Source organism: Lampetra planeri, chromosome 41 (genome assembly GCF_965212315.1).
Source record: "Lampetra planeri chromosome 41, kcLamPlan1.2.h2, whole genome shotgun sequence".
Taxonomy (NCBI): Eukaryota; Metazoa; Chordata; class Hyperoartia; order Petromyzontiformes; family Petromyzontidae; genus Lampetra; species Lampetra planeri.
In genome coordinates, this window is record NC_136147.1 from 5729781 (window position 1) to 5744988 (window position 15208).

Here is a 15208-nt window from a genome sequence, read left to right on the forward strand (position 1 = left end):
CCCACCACTACTACCACCACCCACCACCACCACCCACCACCCACCACCACCAAACCGCCTCGAGGCACGTCCTGGGTGCTCCCGATGTAACGGACCCGATGATGATCCCCGAGTCTCAAGACGCGGGTTTGGAGCGGAGCTGAGCGAGGAATCAAACTTGGCTCCTCCGCGGTTCGCGTCACCTCCCCCCACCGCTGCCCCCCCCCCCCCACCATTTACCCCCCCCCCCCCACCATTTACCCCACCACCACCATCATCTATCCACCCCGCGCCCCCCACAACGACTACGAGCCCGCCATTATGGACCTCCACTGTAAGGGGGACCCCTTCGTCAGCATGCACAGTGAGTACGCCCTGGGGTCGCGCGCGGATGGACGAGGTGGAGGAGTGAGCTGGGGACGACGCGTGTGTGTGTGTGTACGTGTGTGTGTTGGTCTGAGTGTGTGTGTTGGTCTGAGTGTGTATGTGCGTGTGTGTGTGAGTGTGCGTGTGTGTGTACGTGTTGGTCTGAGTGTGTGTGCGTGTTGGTCTGAGTGTGTGTGTTGGTCTGAGCGTGTATGTGCGTGTGTGTGTGAGTGTGCGTGTGTGTGTACGTGTTGGTCTGAGTGTGCGTGTGTTGGTCTGTGTGTGTGTGCGTGTTGGTCTGAGTGTGCGTGTGTGTGTGCGTTGGTCTGAGAGTGCGTGTGTTGGTCTGAGTGTGTGTGTGCGTGTTGGTCTGAGTGTGTGTGTGCGTGTTGGTCTGAGTGTGCGTGTGTGTGCGTGTTGGTCTGAGTGTGTGTGTTGGTCGGAGTGTGCGTGTGTGTACGTGTTGGTCTGAGTGTGTGTGTGCGTGTTGGTCTGAGTGTGTGTGTGCGTGTTGGTCTGAGTGTGTGTGTGCGTGTTGGTCTGAGTGTGCGTGTGTGTGCGTGTTGGTCTGAGTGTGTGTGTTGGTCGGAGTGTGCGTGTGTGTGCATGTTGGTCTGAGTGTGCGTGTGTGTACGTGTTGGTCTGAGTGTGCGTGTGTGTGTGCGTTGGTCTGAGTGTGCGTGTGTTGGTCTGAGTGTGTGTGTGCGTGTTGGTCTGAGTGTGTGTGTGCGTGTTGGTCTGAGTGTGCGTGTGTGTGCGTGTTGGTCTGAGTGTGTGTGTTGGTCGGAGTGTGCGTGTGTGTGCATGTTGGTCTGAGTGTGCGTGTGTGTACGTGTTGGTCTGAGTGTGTGTGTGTGTGTGTACGTGTTGGTCTGAGTGTGTGTGTGTGTGCGTGTTGGTCTGAGTGTGTGTGTGTGTTGGTCTGAGTGTGTGTATGCGTGTTGGTCTGAGTGTGTGTGTGTGTGCGTGATGATCTGAGTGTGTGTGTGTTGGTCTGAGTGTGTGTATGCGTGTTGGTCTGAGTGTTTGTTGTGTGTTCGTGTTGGTCTGAGTGTGTGTGTGTGTGCGTGATGATCTGAGTGTGTGTGTGTGTGTGTTGGTCTGAGTGTGTGTATGCGTGTTGGTCTGAGTGTGCGTGTGTGTTCGTGTTGGTCTGAGTGTGTGTGTGTGTGCGTGATGATCTGAGTGTGTGTGTGTGTTGGTCTGAGTGTGTGTATGCGTGTTGGTCTGAGTGTTTGTTGTGTGTTCGTGTTGGTCTGAGTGTGTGTGTGTGTGTGTGCGTGATGATCTGAGTGTGTGTGTTGGTCTGAGTGTGCGTGTGTGTTCGTGTTGGTCTGAGTGTGTGTGTGTGTGCGTGATGATCTGAGTGTGTGTGTGTGTTGGTCTGAGTGTGTGTATGCGTGTTGGTCTGAGTGCGCGTGTGTGTGCGTGATGATCTGAGTGTGTGTGTGTGTTGGTCTGAGTGTGTGTATGCGTGTTGGTCTGAGTGTGCGTGTGTGTGCGTGATGATCTGAGTGTGTGTGTGTGTTGGTCTGAGTGTGTGTATGCGTGTTGGTCTGAGTGTTTGTTGTGTGTTCGTGTTGGTCTGAGTGTGTGTGTGTGTGCGTGTTGGTCTGAGTGTGCGTGTGTGTTGGTCTGAGTGTGTGTGTGTGTGCGTGTTGGTCTGAGTGTGCGTGTGTGTTGGTCTGAGTGTGTGTGTGTGTGCGTGTTGGTCTGAGTGTGTGTGTGTTGGTCTGAGTGTGTGTGTGTGTGCGTGTTGGTCTGAGTGTTCGTGTGTGTTGGTCTGAGTGTGTGTGTGTGTGCGTGTTGGTCTGAGTGTGTGTGTGTGTGTGTGCGTGTTGGTCTGAGTGTGCGTGTGTGTTGGTCTGAGTGTGTGTGTGTGTAGAGGGGGAGCTGTTAGCGCTGTGCTGCGCTACGAACCGCGGTTACCCCGAGTTCGATTCCCGCTCACGGCCAACACCAGTGACGATGATCTGAACCGGTGATGTGCCTCCCCAAGTGCGGTGTGTAAACATCGCCACTGGGGAGACAAAGGCGACCGGGCGTGGTGCTGGCCACCCACCCTCTCGTGCCCCGTTCCCACCTCCATACGTAGTCGCTAACAGCACTTGCCCGAATTGTATGTTAAGGCTATGCGGGGGATCTTTGTTATTGTATCGAATGTGCGTTGGTAGTGTGGAGCGGTAGTGGCGTGGTTAGCGCACTGCGCTACGAACCCGCGTTCCATTGCCGCTCGTGTACCGTGCCGGCCTCTATAGGTGCTCGCGAACAGCACTTGTCCCAACGAGTCTCTTGTAGGCTATCGAGGGGATCTTTGTCTTTGTTGCTGTAGGCACGTGTGCATCTGAGTGCGTGTGTGTGTGTGTGCAAGTGAAGTTCGTGTGGATTGTGTGCGTACGTCTGACAGATCGTGAGTGCGACTCTGCGTGCGTGTGTGCACACTTTGGTCTGTGATTGTAAGTTTGCCTACACACGCATGTGTGTGTGTGATGTGTGTTGATGTGAGTGTACGTGCGTAGCGGTTAGCACGCGGCCAATACCAGTGACGATTAGCTGAACTAGTGCTGGGCCTCCCTTAGGTCGACTCAGCCTGAAATGAGTGAGTACCTGGTGGGGGCGTTTAAAATCATCGCCAATAGGGAGACAAAAGCGGTCGCGCGTGGTGCTGGCCACCCACCCCCTCGTGTACTGTTCGGGCCTTCATAGGTGCTTGATAATAGCACTTGCCCCAACAATCTGTTAAGGCTATACGGAGGATCTTTGTCTTTAAGAATAAAGTGCGAGTGAGTGGCGTGGGGTGTATTCGTTTGTTGGGGTGTGCGTGTTGTTGCGTGGTGTGAGTGTGAGTGTCTGTGTGCTATTCTGGGTGACACGCATGTGTGCACGTATGTCCATCGTTCTTCGCGCGTGTTGGTAGACATGTGTGTACATGTCGGGAGCGGTGGCGTAGTGGTTAGCGCGCTGCGCTACGAACCCGCCTACCCGAGTTCGATTCCCGCTCATGGCCAACAGCAGTGACGATTATCTTGACCGGTCCTGGGCCACTCCTAGGTCGACTCAGCCACAAATGAGTACCCGTGCGGTGTGTACCCATCGGCCACGGACCCCTCGTGTGCCGTGCGTGCCAGCCTTAACAAGTGCTCGCTAACAGCACTTTCCCATGTTAAGGCTGTACGGGTGTCTTTGTCTTCGTGTGTGTTTGCTGGTGTAAGTGTGTGTCGGTTACTGCTGTGTTATTTGTGAAATCGTGTTCATGGTCTGTGTGTGTTGTTGTTGTTGTCTTTGTGGGTAAGATGGCATGCGTTCGGATGTACGTTGGTTTGCGTGTGCTTTTGTGTTGTACGAGGCGCGTATGTGGTGTGCGTGTGTGCCTATATGTATATGCGTGTGTGTGGTGTGTTCTTGCCGTGTCTGTCGTTATGACCATTAAGAACGTTAAATCGTGTTCACCAACTCTCTCTCATAATTAGCTACAAAGACCGCCGCCATATATATAGCCTTTAACAGACAGTTGTTAGCGAGCACTAAATACGATGCACATGTTTTTATTTTATTTTACACACCGCAACAGCTACTGATTTGAGGCCGAGTCGACCTAGGGGAGGCCCAGGACCAATTCAGATATTCGCTGTCACAGCTATTAGCCATGAGCGGGAATCGAACTTGCGTCCCCACACTAACCACTACACTACCGCTCCCCATGCACATTCGCATATGTAATACAATAATACAATAATACCCTCATAATAATGATACCGGCTGTCAATAGAGTTACACAAATCTTGTCTCACATCTATCGAGTTATAAGACGCACACAGAACTTTTTTGGGAAAAACACTCGATAAAAATGCGTCTTACAATCCGGATAATATGACAGCAAGAATTATGTTAGTTTAACACGTAAGGCTTTCGCGACCAATATTATTAATAATAAACGTTTTTGGGTTAGATCGCGTTATTTATAAATGTGTCGTAACCCTCCACCACCCGTAAATGTTGTGGATTCACTCTTCAACACACCGGTGGGCTAAATTAGTGAACTATTTATCTTTTGTCAACGCGACACTTTTTTGCTGATTGGCCGTGTCGGGTGGTGGAGGTTTACGACACATTTATTAATAACGCGATCTAACCCAAAAACGTTTATTATGAATAATAATGTTGTTTGTTTATCGAGGAAAGCCTCGCTGAGCAGAGGTTTATCTTGAGCTTAAATAATAAGTGATAACAATGTACATCCCGTTGTCAATGCGCTGTTGGATGAAGGCCTTCTCTGTGACGTGGTGGTCATGTAGGATGTTTGATCATACGTCACCACGCCGGTCAAAGTGTGGATGCTTTAGGGTTAAGTTTTAAGGTGTTAATTTGAGCAACGATTTTAATGGGCAATTTATGATTGCATCTGTTACGAAGAAGGGCCGTTGCCAGAAACGTCAGCCATTATATATGTTTGTTGACGAATGTGGTGTTGGTTTGTGTAGTTATTTCTGCTTCTGCATCACCGCCAACGCAGCACCATCAGCGATCTCCAACACCATAACTTTACGTAATTATGTTGGATATGTCAACTGTGCAAAAGCGTCGTTACAATGACAGATTTGCGTAACATCGTAACACACCTATCCTGCACAACTATATATATTTTTTTTACAATTCATGATTGCATACAAATATCAGTCTACAGAGCGAGTACACAATTAGGTTAGTGTTCTGTTATAAGTAAAGTACTGGCTTTGGCTCTCAACATAATTCTTAACCTTCGTGTATGAAACACACAACTGCGCATAACTGTATAACGTAACGGGTTGAGTGACGGGTGGAGCGGTGGTGCAATGGTTAGCGCACTGCGCTACGACCTTCGGCGATTACGCGTTTGATTCCAATCAACAGCCAACATCAGTGGCGAGTGATACCCCCCCTCCCTCACGGACCCCCCAACAACCCGCCACTGTTAACCAACCCGCATTGACCAGCGTGGTGAAGTATGGCCAATCAATCCTCACCTATCGCGACGGCAGGGGGAGAGCTTCCGTGCAGAAAGTACATTGACAAATGGTCGTAAACGATTTGTAGTATCGTTAAGCGTGACGACAATTTATACATATAGACCTGTGATGACAAAACAATAACCAGTTTGCTAAAGACACATGTTGAACACAGTAACGACAACACAAAGGGAATTTGAGAAATAATGAAATTGGACAAACATCCCAATATCGGACCGTCGTAAATGCGAGTGGTGAGAATTCGTGAGATTTTCTTGCTGACAAATTATTTTTAAATATCATCACTTTTAAATCATCATCTAGATTAAAACTAATTACTTTAGAACTGGTTTTTGTGCTTAGTGTGTTGTTCTTCCCCCAGGACCTCCGATTAGCACGGCTGGATACATACGGTGCGAAAGACGTTCAACATACATATATACATCATACATACATCACACATTCATCATAATCACGGGTTAATTCCAGCCGGAGTTGTCCGGGACTGAGCTTCGGAAAACATCCTTTGAGAAATTATGCCCTGATCTTAATCGAAATGTGTTATTTTTCTGCTACGATAAGATTTATGTGATTACGTTGGATAGGTTCAGTGAACGAGAGATTAATTCCCGTAAATTATGAACCAAGAATTATCTCTCGTACTTTGGCATTGGGCAAGTCAGATAAAAATACAAATATTGTAATTGATATGATACCCCTTATATTAGTGACACCAACAAGCAAAGCGGTTATATTTGTACAGCACGCATGTTATTTACGGTGTAAAATATTCCACTCGGTAAAACAATTGAATGTGTGTGTATACTATCCATATAGATATATACATTCATATATACTTGGGATAGCACGTTGGCAGTTTTACGCAAACAACTGCAACTTAACACGTGACTTTTAACGCAATCTTCACTAAGACCGGCCTGGAAAACAAACATATAACGATATAAATTAGGCGACGTTTCTGGCAATTGCCCTTATTCATCGCTCTGCCATGAAGAAGGCCCATTCCCCCGAAACGTCGACTAAGACACAATATATTGTTTTACTTTTTCGTGTAATCTACGTATACTGTAAGTGACTGTTTACGAATGATGTTGTACTGTCACGTGCTTAATGCACAGCTTGAAGCGCGTGTTACAACATTTAGACGGCACGCGCGATGCGTTAGCGTGTCTGCGTTGACGTGCGTATGTGTGAGAATGCGTGTGCAGTTGCTTGTGTGCACGTATATGTGTATATGTAACAGAAAAGAGAGCGGTGGCCCAGCGGTTAGCACGCTGCGCTATGAACCAGCGACCCGAGTTCGATTCCCGCTCACGGCCAACACCGGTGACGATTATTTGAACCTGTCTGGGATCTCCACTCGGTCAACTCAGCCTCAAATGAACACTTGGTGCGATGTGTGAACGTCGCACTGGGAAGACAAAGGCGACCGGGCGTGGTGCTGGCCACCCACCCCCTCGTGTGCCGTGCCGGCCTTCATAGGCGCTCGCTAATAGCACTTGCCCCAACAGTCTGTTAAGGCTATAAGGGGGATCTTTGTCTTTGTGTGTTTTCGTGTTAATGTCCCCATGTGTATGTGTGCACTTGCTCCGTTAGAGGCCATCCATTTAGTAGGAACGCAAAAATCTGTCAAAACTTGACCCCTCCCCCCCTCCCTGTACGCACGCGGACTTTTTACACCCCCCCCCCACCACCTGCGTACGTACGCCTGACGCACCCCCCCCCTCCCCCCGAATCCTATAGAACGGCCGATATTTAATCCACGCAGAAACGATCAAGGATTAATCATATGAACGTGTTGAAGCAAACAGTCCACCGCCGGACCATCTAACTCATTTGAAGGCCAATGTAGACAAATTATTATCGAAGCTTCACCCCCCCCCCCGGTTCCTGTGCGTACATTGTCAGTAGACCCCCCCTCCCCCCATACGCACGCGTGCACATTTGGGTTACCCCCCCCCCTCCTCCCTCCATGCGTACGCACTAAACGGATGGGCCCTTGGTCTGTGGAAGATATACGGGGGGACGTTACAAACCGGCTGTTTTTATACGACATATACACTCGTAGATGCACACCAACACACACACGACACGAAGACAAAGATCCCCCGTATAGCCTTAAAAGACTGTTGGGACAAGTGCTGTTAGCGAGCACTTATGAACGCCAAGACATGCACACGAGGTGATGGGTGGCAAACACACCACGCCCGGCCGCCTTTGTTTCCCCGATGCTGATGTTTACCCGCAGCACCGAACACTAATTTAATGCTGAGTCAACCTAGAGAAGGCCCAGGAACAGTTAAAATCATCGCCACTGATGTTGGTGACCGTGAGTGAGAATCGAACATCGCTTCGCCCGTTTCGAAGCGCGGTGCGTTAACCACTACACCACCGCTCCGCACATATATATAATGCGCTCACATGTATATACACACACATACATTGGTTCGTGTGTAGCCATGCACAACTCTTACAGACTACAGAGGAGAGTGCTGTCAACTTATCGAGGCTCACGATGAGGCTGGTTTAGCCAGCACTTTGCCCACTAGCCCGCCCTTGTGTAGGCATTCAAGGCTGAGTCAGCCTAGCGGAGGCCCAGAACGGCTTCGTTTCTCTGCCGTTTGCCACGGCTGGGAATCGAACTCAGGTGACCGGTTTCATCATTGCAGTGCGCTGCAAACCACTACTCCGCCAACTCTCCGCAAATAAAAAGATCCCCGTATAGCCTTGAACAGACGTGTTGGGGCAAATGCTGTTCGCGAGTCGCACCGAGGGGTTGGTGTGGTACAGCACCACGCCCGGCCGCCTTTGTCTCCCCAGTGCTGATGTTCACACATGTGCGCATATACATACACAAACAATGTGGATGTTATACAGCGTACACCATCAACAACTACACACACACATTCAATAAATCAACACACACTAAACGACACAATAACTCACACATACTCAATAACGAAGACAAAGATCCCCCGTGTAGCCTAAACAGACTGTTGGGGCAAGTGCTGTTAGCGAACAACATTTGAAGGCCGCCACGGCACACGAGGGGGTGGGTGGCCAGAACCACTCCCGGCCGCCTTTGTCTCCCCAGTGGCGATGTTTACACAGCGCACCAGCTACTCGTATAAGGATGAGTCGACCTAGGGGAGGCCCAGTACCGTGTCAGACATTCGCCGCTGATGTTTGGCGATGAACGGGAATCGAACTCGGGTCGCCGGGTTCGTAGCGCAGCGCTAGCCTCACACACACACACTCAACAACCCCCACACACACACTCAACAACTCCACACACACACTCAACAACTCCACACACACACAGCATGAGTTTTACGCTAATGGATGGCGGTTGTGTTGTGAGCTACGGCTGGCTGCAAGAGCGTTAAGGGATAAAGATGCGAGCAATAGCGGAATTTCTCACTCATCCATTTATTAATTTCCTCTCTCTCTCCGTTTCATTCACTCACTCAAAGCCTCGCTCGCTCGCTCGCTCATTCATTCAGTGGGTCATTCCCACAGTCGCATATTCACTCGCTGTCGTTCGCTCGATCGATCCCTCCGCCTGCTCATTCACTCGCACACTCCTTCATTCACCGACGTATCCACTCAGTCGCCTATTCACTCTCTCGCTCGTTCACTTGATCGGGCTCTCACTCACTCTTCCACTCGCTCGCTCACTGCGTCGTTCACTCTATCGTACGCAGTTCATCCGCTCGCTCGCTCGTTCGCTCGACCCGTCCGTCGCTCGCCCATACACTCTCGCTCGTTTGCTCTCATTGACTCGCTCGCTCACGAGTTTCATTCATTCGCTCAACCTATTCGTTCACTCGCGAGAGCGCTCGCTCGCTCACTCTGTCGCCGTCAATCACCGTGCGCTACCCACTGCGCCGACGTTCCACCCTCCCCCCCCCTCGTCTTCACGAGCACACGCAACTTTGCGCATCTTGCGCAAGGGAATAACCTCACGCGGGATGGACTCATCGTGAACCCGAGTGGCAAATGGAGACGCTACCCCCGCGTTCGAGAAGGGCTATAGGAAGCCGAGTGACCGATGAATGTCGCGATACTGTTCTCGAACGGGACACGCGTCAACCTCGTTCATTGGCTGTGTCGGGTGGAGGAGGGATTTACGACGCACATGTCACGTACGCGATCTGACCCCCCGCCCACCCCCCCCACTTGGGCCCCAGAGAAATTAGGGCGTCGAGGTCGATTGACATCACTCAGAGCGCACGTTCATCCTAAAGCTCGGCGCCTGGCCAAGGCTCGTACTGTATACACGCGTAAAGCCCTTGTGTTCGTCCACTGCTAGATGACAGCCGTACCCTCTCCGTCATGTGTCTGTGCGTGCGTGTTAATGTCAAAGATGTGCGGGGAGCGGTGGTGTAGCGGTTAGCGCTACGCTGCGCTACGAACCCGGCGACACGAGTTCGATTCCCGCTCACGGCCAAGACCCAGCGACGATTATTTGAACCGGTCCCGGGCCTCCCCTAGCTCGACTCAGCCGCAAATGAGTACCTGGTGCGATGTGTAAACATCGTCACTTGGGAGACAAAGGCAGTCGGGCGTAGTGCTGGCCACCATCCACTCATAGCTGCTACTCGCAAACAGCTTATTCCCCAACAGTCTGTTAAGGCTATAGGGAGGATGTGTATACGTGCGCGTTAATGTGCATGTAATGTTCTGCACGCCTGTACGTTGCACACAGTAAATAGCCGTCGAGCTCGTGCTGAACGGCTGTACACGCGACCAACGCCACCAAAGTGAGTGAGCCAGCCAGTTTGTCTCCCGCGGAGTGACACGCTAGAGCCGATAAAAAGCAAAGTGAAGCTGGCCACTGCTTACTATTGCACATTGAATACGCCTATTATGGATATATGTGGTGTGGTTTTTTTTACTTACATTTGAACGCCGAAACATTCTTAACATGTTTATAACGCCGCTGGTGTTCACAGTGGTCCCTGTAGTCCGTAATGACGTGTTTGGGTTTATTATTTTTTATACACGCAAATTAACTTGAGCCGAATAATTATCGTACGCGCCGGAATATAAGACGCACCGAAAAGTAAGACGCACGCAAACCTACACCTGTTTATAAGACGCATCCCGACATCGCCCTCAACTGCAGTACAGGGGCCATATACGGGTGGGGGGCAGCGAATCTTCTAATGCGGTAATGGCGGTAACGTTTTGTTATTTTATATTCAGTAACGTATTGCAAGAAGTCTGTACGTAACAATGCATTTGCTATGTAATCATGTTTCGTGGGGAGAGATGGGGGGGGGGGGGGGAGGAGCGGTGGCGCAGCGGTTAGCGCACTGCAGCGTGCATCGACCGCGGGCGACAAGTCGGATTCCCGACCACGGCTAACATCAGTGAGTGACCAGCGTGGTGAAGTATGGTCAAACAACTTCCCATGACCGGTACGGCGTCGAGAGGTTTTCATCCAGCAGTGGATTGACAAAGGGCCGTTAATTCATTATTCTTATCATCACTATTTAAAAACAACTGTATTGAAATACGATTTTTTAATATTTGTCATATATTGCGGTAAGTTACGTGAAAATGTGATCTGTTTTTAACATCATAATTGTAACGTGTTTATAACTTATATTAGCATACATATGAATGAGGAGTAGCAGGTAGTGTGTAACTCTATGGGGTAACTCTATGCATCAGCCAGTCGTCTCAGTCAGTCGACCTGTGGCACCTGCTGGGTCTGCCCCGTGACCTCCTGCCAGCGGGCGTTCGACACTTCACGTGGCCTCAAGGTGCACCTAGCCTGGCACAAGCGTCGTGGTGACGTCACCGCCACTTCGTGGCGAATGGCGGTTGTTGTTTTTGTTGGGGAGCAGTAGTGTAGCGGTTAGCGCTACACTGCGTTACGAACCCAGCCACCCGAGTTCGATGCCCTGTTCACGGCCACCACCAGTGACGATTACCTGAACCGGACCTGGGCCTCCCCTAGGTCGACTCAGCCTCAAATGAGTACCTGGTGCCGTGTGTTAAACATTGGCCACCCACTCCTCGCCATTGGGGCAAGCGCTCGCAAAGAAGCACTTGCCCCAATGGCGATTGGGGAAACAAAGGCGGTCGGGCGTGGTGCTGGCCAGCCACCCCCTCGTGTGCCGTGCGTGCCGGCCTTCATAGGTGCTCGCTAGCAGAATTTGCCCCAATAACCTATGATGCCTATACGGTAGATCGATCTTTGTCTTACTATAGCGTAAATGCAGGCTCTGATTGAGACGGAAAAATCAGCGCGTTCCTCAATAACGCCGTTTGTTTACACCTTAAAAGATATACAATAGGCGACGTTTCGGGCAATGGCTCTTCTTCATAGCACAAATTGACTAAAGGGCGGGCATTGTAGCGTCGAGCTGGGACTACTATTGGTCGCTTAAGTGAACCAATCGACTGAAATAATCATCGACTACTTTATTCGTGGTCGATTACTCGGGCAGCTTCCAACGCGGCGTTAGGCCCCACATCCTCCCGAAGGCGGGAAACCCCCTACAAGCCACACCCAGCGCGACGCGGCTGATGCCGATGACGCGACCGAGCCATACTATCACCTCCCGTCCAGCGGCACACGTGGAGGGGGGGGGGAGATGTGAGACTTTTTTCTACAGCAACCTTCGTGTTATCTGATGAGTCGAGTATACTAAACGGCCAAATTCGTGAATACAGAACAACCGCTATATTACCTTTCTGTCGCCTCCGTGTCCACCCCATCCCCTACCCTGCACCTCCCCCCTCACCCCACCCCCACTGGGTGTATCGCAGGGCACGGCGGGGTCAATCAGCTGGGCGGGGTGTTCGTGAACGGGAGACCGCTGCCGGACGTGGTCCGGCAAAGGATCGTGGAGTTGGCGCACAGCGGGGTGCGACCGTGCGACATCTCGCGCCAGCTGCGCGTGTCGCACGGGTGCGTCTCCAAGATCCTCGGCAGGTCGGCGGACGGACGGACGATGGGGGTGGAGGGTGGGAGGGTGGGTGGGCAGAGTGGCAGAGGTGTGGGCAGAGTGGCACAGGTGTGGGCAGAGGCGTTGGCAGAGTGGCAGAGGTGTGAGTAGAGGTGTGGGCACAGTGGCAGAGGTGTGGGCAGAGTGGCACAGGTGTGGGCAGAGGTGTGGACAGAGTGGCAGAGGTGTGGGCAGAGGTGTGTGCCGAGTGCAGGAGAGGCGGGCGGAGAGTTGTTGGCGGAGTGGCTTACAGGTGGGCGGAGTGGTGGGCGGAGTGGTGGAAGAACGGACGTAGTTGTGCGGGGGGGGGGCAGATGAACGGTGCGTGGAGTGGGGGGATGTGAGCAGTGTGTATGTGTACGCTGGACTTCTTTCGCACCGTACGTAGCCAACCGTGAAACTCGGGGGTTAGAGTTTGGTGGAATAGCGGGGCGGGCGGGCGTGCGGACAGATGGACGGGTGGACAAACTTGGCGCGCTGATGAGCGGGCGGAAAGGAAGACGAACGGGCGGGCGGGCGGGCGGGTGGGCGGACAATTGGACGGTGCGAGTGGACAGACGGACGGTCGGACGCGTGGGGAACGCGATGCGAACTGATGGACGGGTGGAAGGAGAGGGGTCGACGAGAATGCGTGTGGGCGGACAAGAGTAAACAGGCCGGCGGGCGGGCGGGCGGACTGGCGGAGAGAGAGATAGAGAGATGGGTGGGGGCAGAAACGAATGTTGGGATGGGCGACGAGAGAATGGGAGGACGGACAAGTCGGGCGGCGGGGGTTGAGCGAGGGCGGTGGCTTGCTGATGAGGATCAGACGAGTCGAAATCGGTCTCGAGTTTGCAGATGAAGCAGGGAGGTCTGGACTTGGACTAGGGGGGGGGGGCAGCGAGATGACATTCCAGACGCGGAAGCAGCAGCAGAGAAGGAGCGACCTCCCTTTGAGCAGAGGCTGTTTCGATGGAAATGACGACGATGATGATGATGGTGCTGATTCTGGTGATGCTACTCCAACTGCTTGCTGTTGTTGCTGCTATTACTGCTGCTTTGTGTTTGTGGAAGTTCTTTCGCACCGTACATATTAACCGTGCTAACACAAAAAGCAGTTCTCCAAACAAGAGTTTTAATCTAAGCTATAGCCACTATCGCTGTTACTGATTCTGCTGCTGCTGTTACTGCTGGAATAACTTATCCTGCTGTTAATGCTACAACTACGGCTGCTGCTCAAGATACAGGTGCTGCTGCTGCAACAGATATTGCTGCTATGGCTTCTGCCACTGCCTATGTTACTCCGACTGCATCACCAGTGCCTATTTCAACAAGAAAAGTCTGGAACCCTGGATTTATTTGGATTTACACACCCCATCTCTGCTTTTAATATAAACTAAGTTCAACTATGAACTATTTATAAAATTTACCAGGTCGGCCTACTAAGCTATATAACTCTTTTTCAGAATCGACCTGGTCACAAATGATAGCTGAACGAAGTGGCTTATCACGTGGACAATTAACGACGCATTTATATGTACGCGATCTAACCCAAAACTCTCTATTATCGAAATGGCTATCAGCCAAATAAATTACACCCGTGATGTTGATTCTAAACGTGGAGGGAAAACCGGAGGACCCGGAGAAATATTTCAGAGAGAGACACCGCAATCTCCAAATATGCAGCACCGCGTCAGGGTGGGGATCATACCGCCGACTTCCTGTACACCAGGCGAGGTAGTCAACATCTCTCCACCGTGGTAGGAAACCCCCCTGTACAGCTGAACGAGATGGAGCCAACAGCCAACAGCAGCAGCAGCAGTCACTTCAGCTACTGCTGCCGCTACCGATGATGACGCGGCCTTGCGCGTGACCCGCCAGGTACTACGAGACGGGCAGCATCAAACCGGGCGTCATTGGCGGCTCCAAGCCCAAGGTGGCGACTCCCAAGGTGGTGGAGAAGATCGCCGAGTACAAGCGGCACAACCCCACGATGTTCGCCTGGGAGATCCGGGACCGCCTGCTCGCCGAGGCGGTGTGCGACCCCGACAGCGTTCCCAGCGTTTCCTCCATCAACAGGTGCTCCGCCCAGAGTCTATCCGCTGCTGGATGGTGGCCTCCCCACAAAGACAAAGATCCCACACCACCACCCCAAGCCCCGTGTAGCATTAAGAGGCCGTGGCGTGCAAGTACTGTTAGCGAGTATGTGTGTATGTACAGTATTACGGAGAACTTCTTTCACGCCGTACGTCGCCAACCGGTTCAGATAATCGTCACTGCCGGTGTTGTTGACTGTGAGCGGGAATCGAACTCGGGTGTCTGGCGGGTTCGTAGCGCAGTGCCGCTAATCATTGCGCCACCGATCCCGCGTGTTCACCTGTTGATGGCTGTGAGTGACGTGGGTGAGTGGGGTCATGATTGACTCAGCCTCAAGCGAGTAGCTGGTGCGGTGTGTAAACATCGCCACTGGGGGAGACAAAGGTGGCCGGGCCTGGTGTTCCATGCTGGCCTCCATTAGGTGCTCGCTAACAGCACTTGCCCCAACAGTCTGTCAAGTCTTAACGGTGGCTCTTTGTCTTTGGTTCATGGTTATAATTAGGTGGCAAGGTAGCGAGGTGGTGTAACCTCGCGTCTTCCAGCATGACGGGGCCTGGAGTCTATTCCTGACTCGGGTGCCATTCTGCGTGGATTCATACTCTTAGATTTTTTCGGTAAAGTCACGTAGGTAAAAAATTAAAATAAATAATAATCGGAGGTGCAAATTACAAGTGATACAGTAAAATTAGCTGTGACGGTTCCCACCTGATGACGGAGACTTGTGTTGCCTCCGAAACGTCGTGATTTATTATTTTATTTCTATTATTTCTATTGTTTTTTATTATTTATTTTTACTTTTTTACCTACGTGACTTTACCG

At 51.6% G+C, this 15208-nt stretch overlaps 1 protein-coding gene across 1 annotated transcript in view; it reads left to right on the top strand.

Moving 5' to 3' along the window:
* The first annotated feature begins 236 nt into the window (after positions 1 to 236).
* The window catches only part of LOC144732117 (paired box protein Pax-2a-like), a 43155-nt gene continuing 28183 nt past the window's right edge, over positions 237 to 15208 (top strand). The window contains exons 1-3 of the mRNA XM_078613406.1: positions 237 to 343; positions 12135 to 12300; positions 14174 to 14371. Of these exons, the coding sequence (XP_078469532.1) occupies positions 301 to 343; positions 12135 to 12300; positions 14174 to 14371 (407 nt within the window). The 5' untranslated portion in view covers positions 237 to 300. The remainder of the gene's footprint in view (positions 344 to 12134; positions 12301 to 14173; positions 14372 to 15208) is intronic.